Genomic DNA, 10,760 nt, shown 5'->3' with positions numbered 1-10,760 from the left:
CTCTCTGTCCCAGTGCAGATCACCGTACCATCTGCCATCTCCTCGCGGCGAGAGGCTAATCACAGCGCGCGCTCGGCACCGGGCGGCACCGCCTGGGCACGTACCAGCGGCAGTTGTCGAGGTAGCTAGGTCGAGGGCGTGCGTTTTTTGGCGCGAAGCACAGGGACCCCCTAAGGTAAGGTACTGTAAGGTAAACGTCTCCACACACACAATGTGGTGGGCAAGGGGGGGCGATCCTTGCATGTATGTCCGTACTCGTATGTGTATCGCACGCCGGGGTTTCCCCAGCCAGGGTAGGAGCCCGATTGCCTGCCGCGTTCCTCCCACCTTACGAGTACCAGCTGCGGCGCCCGCCGCTGTGTCCACCGCTGTGTCCACCTTACGAGTACCAGCTGCGGCTCCCGCCGCTGTGTCGCCCCGCCGTCTCCCTCACGTCGCCCTCGCCCGGGATGCTGCCCCACAAGCAGCCCCTCGCCACCCGGTTGCAGCCATCCCAGCCTAAGTGCGCAAAGCCGAGCGGGGCCTTCGTGTCCCAGCGCAGAGCGGCAGGAGTAGCCTCAGACCCATCGCCCGTCAGCACGATGCCTTTCAGCACGTCCTGGGCGTCGGTGAGCGGTGACCGCACCTGCATCAACACGTTCAGTATCCGGAATCTTGGGTGCGGTGCCTATGGCTGGAAGCTCCCGGTGTTTGGGATCGCCTGCCTGGTGCTGAGCGCGCTGTGCTACCCTCTCGTGCTCCCGCTCGCTGCGCTGTCCACCACCATCCTCGTCTTTTGCCTGCTCATCTTCAGCACGATGCCGCAGCAGTTTGGAGACACATACAATGGCTTCATCCTGTGGATCCAGGCGCTGCACATGGCGTACGAGTATGTCGTGTACAGAGGCGCCACCGTCACGACGAGCGCGTGCATGCCTATAGCCCAGCTACAGCCCAGGCGCCGGCTCGCGCGCTCCAACTGCGGCCCGGTGCCGCTCAGTGTGGCGAAGGCCTACGAGGAGGAGTTCAGCGCGGCGTACCCCAACATCCTCGGCTGGCAGGTGCCCGTGGTGCCGATCCTCGGCGCGGCGTGCAGGCTCCTGTCGTGGTCATCCCCCCCGCGGGTCGCCGATGAGACCCTTTTCGCGCCGTCAGAGGACCCGGTTGCCTATGTGATGCGGGTGTGCAGCGGGATCTACCCGGAGGTACCCGAGGTGTGGCCGAGCAAGCACTCCGACGAGGCTCTCACGTGGCTCGTGCGAAGCCAGGTCGGCGCAGACAACATCGAGGTGCTCGCCGACGACGCGCCGGAGAGGGCGCAATTTGGGGCGAGATACGCGGTCCGGACAAACTGCCTCGCTCACTGCGAGGTGCGCGAGGGGCTCGAGTCGTACGGGGGCGACGCTCTCTTTGACGACGACTGGCGCGTTGTCGCGATCGTGCGGCAGGAGCGGGTGCCGCATCCGGCGATAGAGGGCCTCGTCACCACCACCGCGGTGAGTTACACTCCGAGCCACGGCAAGAGCTGGGCGTACATCAAGTTTTGCTTTCGCTCGTCGCTCTTCTCGCTGGTGACCTTCGCGAACCACCTGTACCTCACCCACCTGCTAGTGAGCATGAACATGACCATCGCCACGCGGGAGACGCTCTCGCCGGACCATCCCGTGCGCCGGTTCGTCACGCCGTTCATCTACGGCAACATCACCATCAACGCGTGGGCGCGGCAGGCCCTCGTCCTGCCGCACTCAACCGTCGGCCGCGCCTTTGCCTTCACGGAGCTCGGCCTGCAGCAGGCTTGGCACGCCGTGCGAGAGTGCCTCCCCGCCTCCAAGCGCAGCGGCTGCCTCCCTCCTCTCGCGGCCGAGGAGGTCGCCCCGCCCTATTGCTCCAAGTACACGCAGAGCCGCAAACAGTTCGAGGCGGCGGCGAGCGCATTCGCGGGCGAGTACCTCGAGAGCTTCTACCCCGACGGCATCCCGCAGCAGCCGTCCGCCGCCGGGGAGCCGTGCGACGAGGTGTGGGCGTGGCTGTCTCACCTCAGCGAGAGCCATGGTGACGCGGCTGCGGTGGCTGCCGTGGCAAATGGCAGCCCAACGGAGGCGCGCGACTACGTGCGCAGGATCCTCGCCCGCCTCATCACCTTTGTCGCGCTTGAGCACAACGTCGTCGGCAATGTCGGCTCGCTCGCGCAGGACGTCTCGTTTGCCGCCTTCTCGTGGCCAAAGGGGCGGCTCAGCGGGACCAAGCAGCTCGCGATGCGGCAGGCGACCCTCATGTGTCTGACGAGCTCGACCACTCCCTATCTGCTCGCCACGCCGGGCGGGCCCAACGACTGGTCGTACCTCTTCCCGGCGACAAGCGCGGCGCAGCGGGCGGCGCTGGCCGAGGTCTTTGCCAAGTTCCAGGCGTCGCTGCACGTGCTCAGCGACGAGCTGGACGAGTACTCCGCATCGGTCGAGGTGGCTGCTCGCTCGTTTCCCGACAACTTTGGGATGTGGGTGACAAACCCGCGCTACATGCGCACCGCGGTGGACATCTGAGAGGGCCTGCTTTGGGATACGTTTGCGCCCACCGCGCCCGCAAGAAGGCCCGAAGCATGGGGCAGGAAGGCTCGACGCATCTCTGCTGCCGTGCCTGCACACCGTAGTCCGGACGCCGCTGCTACGAGACGCCCTAAGTATCATCTGCATGGCGCATGCCTCTCATGACTCATCCCATTCAAAACTGACTCGTACTGCCGTGGTCGCCTAAAGAGCTAAACGTTGCGATGTTTTTTTTCTTTTTTTTAAGCGAAGCACCTTGCCCCGCGAAGGCCTCGAGACGATCTTCTTGTCTGCTTGCTCAGCTCACTTAAGGGCACAGGGAGGAGAGGGCAAAAGTGTAATCCTAAAGCTCCACGTCCACGTCCACGTAGTTGTGGGTTGACACATGCACATGTGCATGTGCATGGAGCTTGGAGCATGCACATGTGCATGTGCACATGTTGTGAGCCCATGTGGGGTGTTGGTGACTGAGACTGTTTTGAGAAGAGAGAGTGCACAGGAGAGAATGCTTGCACGTTGTCTGTCTTGCCTTGAGAACTCTTTTTCGACACAAACCACACAGAACATTGCGCTGCTCCACGACTACAGCCGTACAGGGTGTGTCGGAAGACCGGCCGCTGGGGGGATCCGAGGGGCAACAACAGCCGAACGCAAGCCACCTATCTCTAGACCGGACGCGGAACCATCCACATCATCACTGGCTCGCGGCAGTAAGGGCACTCTCGCATCAGCTCAGAGCATGGCCCGCAAGCGCACAAATGCCCGCACGGAACCGCAGCATGCGACTTGACTCTCGCGAAACACACGATGCACGTGGTCTCTCCCCCCATGGTGGACTCGGGGGCAGCCGGCCGCCCCGTGTCGAGGCCGGCGTCCGCTAGTGAGACGGCTGCAAGCGGGTCGGTGACTGGCAGATGCTGCTCCGCCGCCTCTCCCGCCTCTGGCCCGATCAAGCGCTCGATGGCGCCGACCCGCTCCTCGAGGCTACCCTCGGTCGCCGCGCCGAGGCTCGCCTCTAGCCGCTCGACACGCCGCTGCAAGTCCCCGCCGCCGCCGGTCGACTCGCTGCTCACCGCCTCCCCGCACCGCGACACCCGACGCGCCAGCGCCTCCTCCTCCGCATCTATCTCTGACCGGCGCAACGCCTCTGCCAGCTCTGCAGCCTCGCGCAGCGCCGCCTGCTCCGCCGCACCCGCTAGCTCTGCCGCCTCTCGCTCCGCCCGCCTCGCCGACTCCTGCTCAGCAGCCAGCTGCGCCGCCCTCTCCTCCTGTGCGCGAACCTCTGCCGCAGCCTTCGCCCTCCGCTCCTCCTCGAGCGCGAAAGCAGACGGCGCCTTCTTGGCCTTATTGTTCTTTGCCTTGGCCTCCTTCTTGGCCGCCGTTGCCTCCGCCGCCTTTGCGCGCCGCCTCGCCTTCTCCTCCTCCGCCCTTCTGTCCGCAGCCTCCTTGTCGCGCCGCGCCGCCTCCGCCTGAGCGGCTTTGCGCGCCGCCGCCGCCGCCCGCTGCTCCTCTCGCTGCGCCTCCTCCGCCGCAAGCCTCTCCGCCTCCCTCGCCCGCAGCACCTCCTCTGCTGCTGCGCGCTCAGCGGCCAGCTTCGCCTCCACCTCCGCCGCAATGGCTCGCCTCTGCTCCTCCAGCGCCGCCGCATCCGCCGCCCGGCGCGCCTCGTCCGCCGCCCGCTCTGCTTCTCGCTGTCGTGCCGCCTGCTCGCGCTCTCGCGCCGCCGCCGCCTCCTCCCGCTCGCGCTGCTCGCGCCGCCCCTTGGCCTCGAGCGCCTTCTCGGCCGCCTTCTCGGCCGCCTCCGCCTCCCTCAGCGCCGCTGCGTGCTCTGTGAGAGCGCGCACGCACCCGGCGTGGTCCGTTCCAGGAGCACTGGCGGCGTCGGCAGTAGCTAGCACCTCGGCCGCCTGCTCCTTGGCAATCTGCAGCGCGGACTTGCCGTCTGCAGAGCGAGCCTTTGCATCTGCGCCAGCCCGAAGCAGGCGGAGCACGACGGCGGGGTGGCCTTGGAGGGCGGCGCTCATCAGCGGGGTGTAGCCGTCGCTGTCTTGCAGGTTGATCTCCGCGCCGCGCCGAAGCAGCAGCTCGACCACCCGCTCGTGGCCTTTGGTGGCGGCGTTCATCAGCGGGGTGTAGCCTTTGCCGCTCTGCAGGTTGATCTCAGCGCCGTGCTGTAGCAGCAGCTCGACCACTCGCTCGTGGCCGTTGCGGGCGGCGGCCATCAGCGCGTTAGCGCCGCAGCTGTTCTGCTTGTCGACCTCCGCGCCGTGCCGAATCAGCAGCTCGACCACCTGCTCGCGGCCGCAGCGGGCGGCGTCCATCAGCGCGGTGAGGCCGTTACTGTCCTGCAGGTTGATCTTCGCCCCGTGCCGCAGCAGCAAGTCGACCACCTGCTCGTGGCCTTGGTGGGCGGCGAGCATCGGCGCGGTCCAGCCGCCGCTGTTCTGCTGGTTGATCTTCACCCCGTGCCGCAGCAGCAAGTCGACCACCTGCTCGTGGCCTTGGTGGGCGGCGTACATCAGCGAGGTGAAGCCTGCGCTACTCTGCAGGTTGATCTCCGCGCCGTGCCGCAGCAGCAGCTCGACCACCCGCTCGTGGCCATTGCGGGCGGCGCACATCAGCACGGTCCAGCCGTCGCGGTTCCGCAGGTTGACCTCCGCGCCGTGCCGCAGCAGCAGCTCGACCACCCGCTCGTGGCCGTTGCTGGCGGCGCACGTCAGCGCGGTGCCGCCGTCGCTGTCCTGCTGGCAGACCTCAGCGCCGTGCCGCAGCAGCAACTCGACCAACCGCTCGTGGCCGTAGCGGGCGGCGCCCATCAGCAGCGTGAGGCCGCTCGCCTCGCCTCTCTCGTACGTCGCGTCGGCCCGCCCGCCGCCCTCGAGCCACGCCAGCACCGCCTCCTCCTCGCCTCGCTCAGCCGCTAGCACGACCGCGTCGGAACAGCTCAGGGAACCTGCGCCGCCGCTACGCGGGCGTGCGCCCACCATCGCCGGGTAGTGAGCTGTGAGCTGTACCTCATGTATCGTGCGCCCACCATCTTTTTTTATATATATACCAAAAGGGGGGGCAAATTCACCAAAGCGTGTGTGTGTGTGTCCATAGACACCTCACAAGACCCCACACACGGTCTCGTCCGTGCCTTGCGGCCGGCGACGAGATTGCTAGAGGCGGAGCAAGCCTGCTCTAGTCTCACACGTTCGCCCTGTCGCGTGTCTCTGTTGTTGTGCTGTTGTTTGTCTCTTGGCACCTTGGAGTGCTGGGGGGGGCGACAGGGGGGACGTGGCCTGAGTGATGTGTACGCCCACTCAGGATGTGTGGCAGCCCGCTGCCGCTGGCTGTGTGTCTTGTGAGCTTGTTTGTGTCTGTGTGTCGCTCGTGCGTGTCGTCATCATCTGTCTTGCGTCCACCCATACCGCGTTGGTGTCCAGTCCGAGCCTGACTGTTCTTCACCTTACTACATACATACATACATGTGTGTGTGTGTGTGTGTGTGTGTGTGTGTGTGTGTGTGTGTGTGTGTGTGTGTGTGCGTGTGTGTGTGTGTGTGTGTGTGTGTGTGTGTACGCGGAGGGCACTGGCCACTGCGGGCTCGGGTTTGAGCTCGTGCCGCGTGTGCGGGTTGCCTATTCGCCAAACAAGTGGGCTCGCTCCGGTTGGAGCCTGGTGCAAGCTCACGTGAATCCGAGTCTCTCCTCCTACTACACAGTACACGCTCTCAGCCACACCGTGACTCAGACACGACGTCCGAGGTTCCTCTTCCCACAGCAACAGTCACGTTCCTCCTCCCACACTCGACTTCACGGCCCTCTTTGGGATCCGGTGTCGTCTGTCGAATCGTCGCCGCGCTCCGTCCCACACGCGTCAATCCACGAACTCCCTGCCGCTCCGCTCTTGCCGCTCGGCCCTAGCGGCGGCCGCGGCGGCGGAATAGGCTCCGGAGGCGGCGACAGGCGCCTCCCCCTCAGCGCACCCCATTCACCCACCCACTCCACCCGCGGGCGTCGGCGACGCGGCGCCCGCGGCGGCTCTTGCAGCGGCGGCGGGGGAGTGCGGCGGGGACCGCCTCAGAGCTGGTCCACGGCCTCGGCGAGGGCGTCAAAGTCGGGCGTGCCTAGGGGGAGAGAGGACAGACATCCGCCGCGCGAAAAAAAGAAACGCGGCCGGCCCCAGAGTCGGGCGTGCCGAAGCCGGTGGCCGCGTCCCAGCCCTTGACGGCGCTGAAGCCGTACTCCTGCATGCCGCCCGTGTTCTTGCCCTGCGTGACGTCCTGGAAGCCTTGCGGGTTCTGGTAGATGAACGGGTTGAGGAAGCCGAGGGCCGGCTTGCCGTTGTCGACGCGCCGGCTGTTGAGCAACGCAAAGATGCCAGCCACCACCGGGCACGCCGCTGAGGTGCCCGCGACGCCGGCGAAGCGGCCGCTCGAGACGACGCAGTACGGGTTCACCTGGGTCAGGGTTAGGGTTAGGGTTAGGGTTAGGGTTAGGGTTAGGGTTAGGGTCAGGGTTAGGGTTAGGGTTAGGGTTAGCGTAAGACGACGCAGTCAGGGTTCACCTGCGCGAGATATGGGGAGACATGGGGAGATATGGGGAGTGGCGCAACGCGAGCCGTACCTGGCCGGCGAGCGCCGACACGTCCGGGTACGCGCGGCCGGTCGAGTTCCACATGTCCTTGGGAGGGAGGTCCGGCTGGCTCAAGTACGCCGCGACCGCCTCGGCCTGGTAGGCGGGGATGGCAAAGTCGTCGGAGAAGCCTCCGCCGCCCGCCACCCACGCCTTCTCGTCGCCGACGACGGACTTGGTGACGAAATCTGTGCCGCCGACCGCCGTGATGTACGGCGACGCGGCGGGAAAGTCAGGCTTGAACCGCCTAAGAAAGAAAGCACGCGTGCGGCAGAGGGAAAGCAGGAACCGCGGCAGGCGGGGGCGTGACTCGCTTCTTGAAGAACCCGCAGCCCTCGCGCCCGCAGACGCCCTGGTCGCCAGACGCGAAGAGGATGGAGAGGCCGCGCGCGCCCGCCTTCATGAAGGCGGTGTTCGCCGTCTGCATGTACTCGGCCGACACCTGCTGCTTCTCGTCGTTGCCGTACGAGACCGAATGGACCTAACACAGAAGACACGGTGCGCGCAACGGAAACAGGACACTCGTCGCCGTACGAGACGAGTGGACCAGGGGCGGGTTCTCGAGCGACGAGATCTGCCTCGCCCAGGCGAGGAGCGAGTACTGCGAGTTGTACACGACGGTCAGCGGCACCTGAAGACCGGGACGCCGGCGTGGAAAGACAAGAGAGCCGCGCGAGCGGTTACCGCCACGGCCAGCGGTACCGCCGGGGCCACCGCCTTGATGTACTCGATGTCGAGCTCTGCCTAGAGGGAGACAAGAAAGACGTCGGGCACAAAAGAGAAAGACAGCGAGCAGAACGACCCCCTGCCGACGTACTCGATGTCGAGCTACTCTCCCTGTGTGTGGTGGCGGCGTGCCGTCCCCCCATCCCTCGTTTGGGCCGGCTGTTTTCTTTCGTTCTTCTTCGAGCTCCGCCTCGACGCCCGCGACGGGCAGGTCCCCTCCGATGGTCTCCTTGATCGAGACGTCAACCTTGCAGCTCTCGCCAAACGTGGCCAGGTCGGACGTCTTGTAGTACTGCCCCTGGTACTCGGCCACCGCCATCGAGCTAGCCGTGCTGCCGCTCGCGGCGGCGGCGGGGATCTTGTACCGCATCGCCAGCACTGCGGGCGTGACAAAGTTGTCGCACTGCGCCGCCGCGCACCCCTTTGGCCATTCCTCGCCGGCGGCGGCGGAGAAGAAGGAGGCGGGTTCGGCCGCGTCGGTGGTCGCCTTCTCGGCGATGTGCGGGAACTGGACCAGCTCGCCTAGGAGAAGACACTCGGGCTGCGAAAAGAGACAACTCTGGCCGATGTGCGGGAGCTGGACCACAGCTCGCCGACGAGCGAAACGTGCTGAGCCACCGATGCGTCGAGCGAGTACCCTGCGGCAGCGCGCAGCAGCCGCGGCGCAGCCTTGACGCGGGAGTGGCGGTACCAGTGGAGGCGAGCGGAGAGCAGCGCCTCCGCCTCCGCCGCCGTCATCACGACGGTGAGCATGTCGCGGTTTGGCGCGACGGTCACCTCGGCGCCGGCGGCGGCGAAGTGATGCGACGCGGCGGAGACGCGCTCGTGGCTCACCTAGAGAAAAAGAAATACCCGTCCCGAAAAAAGAAATACGTCCTGCGGCGGAGACGCGCTCGTGGCTCACCTAGAGAAAAAGAAATACTCTGCCGAAAAAAGAAATACGCTGCGGCGGAGACGCGCTCGTGGCTCACCTAGAGAAAAAGAGATACCTCTGCCAAAAAAAGAAATACGTGCTGCGGCGGAGACGCGCTCGTGGCTCACGTTGAGCAGTGCGGTCACCTGGTCGTTGGAGAGGTGCTTGCCTACCTCGACCATCGGCTCGTCACTCACAACCAACTCTCCGTAGAGGTCGTCTCTTGGCCGTCGGAGGAGGGCGCTGGCCGTACTCCGGGTCGCCAGGGGTCGAGACCGCCCAAAAGGTCGACTCGAGCCGCTTCAGCGCCTCGCCCTCGACGCGGAGCGCGACGGTGAGGGTGACGCGCGCCTGGGCGGGGCGGACGGGGAGGCGGGAGACGAAGGGGTTGGGGGGGGGGGGGGGGTGCAAAAATAGAAAAAAAATGATTTTTGCTTAGCAACTTTGACGCGACAGCGGCCCACACGCCGAAGTCCTTGACCTTATACGTGTTTCGATGTCGACCGGTGCCCTGCTCTCGCTGCGCCCATTCCCCGCCTCGGCGCCTCGACACCCACCCCGCCCACAGGTGTGGACATGGCTCTCGACGACGTCATCAAGCAGTCCAGCCGCGGGAGCGGCGGAGTCGTTCGCGGCGGAAGGCCGCCTCGGCGCTCGAGCGCACGCTCGAGCGCGCCGTACCAGCGGAGCAAGGCGCCGCTGGGAGAGGCGGTCGGGACGATGAGCGGCGCGTCTGTCTCGGAGCTCGCCGCGTCCGACAACCCGAAGCTCAAGGCTCCGCTTTCGACGCCGCGCCAAACTTGCGCCGCGCGCAAGTCCTCTCACGCCCGCCCCACTCGCCTCCAGGTGTCGGGGGAGTCGAAGCCCAACTCGGTGGCGGGCGCGATCTGCAACATCGTGCGCGAGGGCCAAAAGCTTCCCAGCCTGCTTGCCACGGGCCCCGCGGCTCTCAACCAGGCGCGCACCGCACCACGCCTCTGCTCAGCTCTCTTCGCGGCCCTCTGCCTTCCTCGCCTCCACCTCTCCTCGCCGACGCCGGCTCGGCCGCCTCCCCCCCCCCCCCCCTCTCCCCCCCCCTCCCCCCATCCCCGTCACAGGCGTGCAAGGCCATGGCCATCGCGCGCAAGTACCTGCATGAGGAGCCTGACGACAAGGGTGCGCTCCCAAGACGCTCCGCCGACGCCCGGCAGACGCCCCGCCCAACACCAGTCTGAGTACCCTCCCCAAAGACCAGTCTGCACACGCCCAATGCCAGTCTGAGACCCTCCCAACACCAGTCTGCCAGACGCGCCCCCCCAACTCCAGTCTGCAAGACGCGCCCCCCAAGATGTGTCCTCGCACGTGCCTTGCCCTCTCCTGACCTTCTCCTGTCCTTCTCCTGACCTCCTCCTGACTGCTGACTGGTCGCCCGGCCCCTCGCCGGACAGGTGGCCCGGTCGAGATAGTCATCAAGCCGACCTTCGAGGGAGTGAGCAGCTGACACCACGCCACCTCCCTCGCCCTCCCGCCACCTCCCTCGCCGCCTCCTCCCGCCTCCTCCCTCGCCGCCTCCTCCCGCCACCTCCCTCGCCCTCCTCCTCCCGCCACCTCCCTCGCCCTCCCGCCTCCTCCCTCGCCGCCTCCTCCCGCCACCTCCCTCGCCCTCCCGCCACCTCCCTCGCCGCCTCCTCCCTCGCCCTCCTCCTCCCTCGCCGCCTCCTCCCGCCACCTCCCTCGCCGCCGCCTCCTCCCGCCACCTCCCTCGCCCTCCTCCTCCCTCGCCGCCTCCTCCCGCCACCTCCCTCGCCCGCCACCTCCCGCCACCTCCCGCCACCTCCCTCGCCTCCCGCCACCTCCCTCGCCGCCTCCTCCCGCCACCTCCCTCGCCCTCCTCCTCCCTCGCCCTCCCGCCACCTCCCTCGCCGCCTCCAACCGCCACCTCCCTCGCCGCCTCCTCCCGCCACCTCCCTCGCCCTCCTCCTCCTCCTCCTCCCTGCCGCC

General features: G+C 66.8%; 3 protein-coding genes across 3 annotated transcripts; 2 read left to right on the top strand and 1 right to left on the bottom strand.

Moving 5' to 3' along the window:
• Window positions 1–245: 245 nt before the first annotated feature.
• EMIHUDRAFT_230178 (hypothetical protein) lies at window positions 246–2,519 on the top strand (the record flags this gene model as incomplete). Its single annotated transcript, XM_005785362.1, has 1 exon — window positions 246–2,519. One exon carries the CDS (start codon window positions 246–248, stop codon window positions 2,517–2,519), a length of 2,274 nt encoding a protein of 757 aa, XP_005785419.1.
• Window positions 2,520–6,186: 3,667 nt separating this feature from the next.
• On the bottom strand, window positions 6,187–9,134 carry EMIHUDRAFT_441704 (hypothetical protein). Its single transcript, XM_005785361.1, has 11 exons — window positions 9,029–9,134; window positions 8,909–8,949; window positions 8,772–8,838; window positions 8,461–8,701; window positions 8,052–8,389; window positions 7,844–7,879; window positions 7,689–7,772; window positions 7,456–7,622; window positions 7,133–7,388; window positions 6,701–6,966; window positions 6,187–6,629 (listed from the first exon to the last, which is right to left on the bottom strand). The coding sequence occupies exons 4-11, from the start codon at window positions 8,618–8,620 to the stop codon at window positions 6,587–6,589; spliced, it is 1,350 nt and encodes a 449-aa protein (XP_005785418.1). The 5' UTR covers window positions 8,621–8,701; window positions 8,772–8,838; window positions 8,909–8,949; window positions 9,029–9,134; the 3' UTR covers window positions 6,187–6,586.
• Window positions 9,135–9,238: 104 nt separating this feature from the next.
• EMIHUDRAFT_364165 (hypothetical protein) lies at window positions 9,239–10,754 on the top strand. Its single transcript, XM_005785360.1, has 6 exons — window positions 9,239–9,286; window positions 9,349–9,554; window positions 9,627–9,737; window positions 9,878–9,935; window positions 10,208–10,383; window positions 10,444–10,754. The coding sequence occupies exons 1-5, from the start codon at window positions 9,277–9,279 to the stop codon at window positions 10,258–10,260; spliced, it is 438 nt and encodes a 145-aa protein (XP_005785417.1). The 5' UTR covers window positions 9,239–9,276; the 3' UTR covers window positions 10,261–10,383; window positions 10,444–10,754.
• The last annotated feature ends 6 nt before the right edge of the window (window positions 10,755–10,760 follow it).

This window comes from Emiliania huxleyi (assembly GCF_000372725.1).
Source record: "Emiliania huxleyi CCMP1516 chromosome Unknown EMIHUscaffold_161, whole genome shotgun sequence".
In the NCBI taxonomy this organism is placed as follows: Eukaryota; Haptophyta; order Isochrysidales; family Noelaerhabdaceae; genus Emiliania; species Emiliania huxleyi.
Note: the sequence above shows the minus strand (reverse complement) of the source record. Positions and strands in the feature narration are given on the sequence as shown.

Excerpts from the sequence above, each read along its gene's own strand:
- EMIHUDRAFT_441704 (XM_005785361.1), bottom strand. The coding sequence starts at position 8,620 with ATGCTCACCGTCGTGATGACGGCGGCGGAGGCGGAGGCGCTGCTCTCC. Across the intron at positions 7,773-7,843 it reads TCAAGGCGGTGGCCCCGGCG|GTGCCGCTGACCGTCGTGTA; the intron begins GTACCGCTGGCC and ends CCCGGTCTTCAG. Across the intron at positions 6,967-7,132 it reads TGTCGGCGCTCGCCGGCCAG|GTGAACCCGTACTGCGTCGT; the intron begins GTACGGCTCGCG and ends ACCCTGACCCAG.
- EMIHUDRAFT_364165 (XM_005785360.1), top strand. Across the intron at positions 9,555-9,626 it reads CCGACAACCCGAAGCTCAAG|GTGTCGGGGGAGTCGAAGCC; the intron begins GCTCCGCTTTCG and ends ACTCGCCTCCAG. Across the intron at positions 9,936-10,207 it reads TGAGGAGCCTGACGACAAGG|GTGGCCCGGTCGAGATAGTC; the intron begins GTGCGCTCCCAA and ends CTCGCCGGACAG.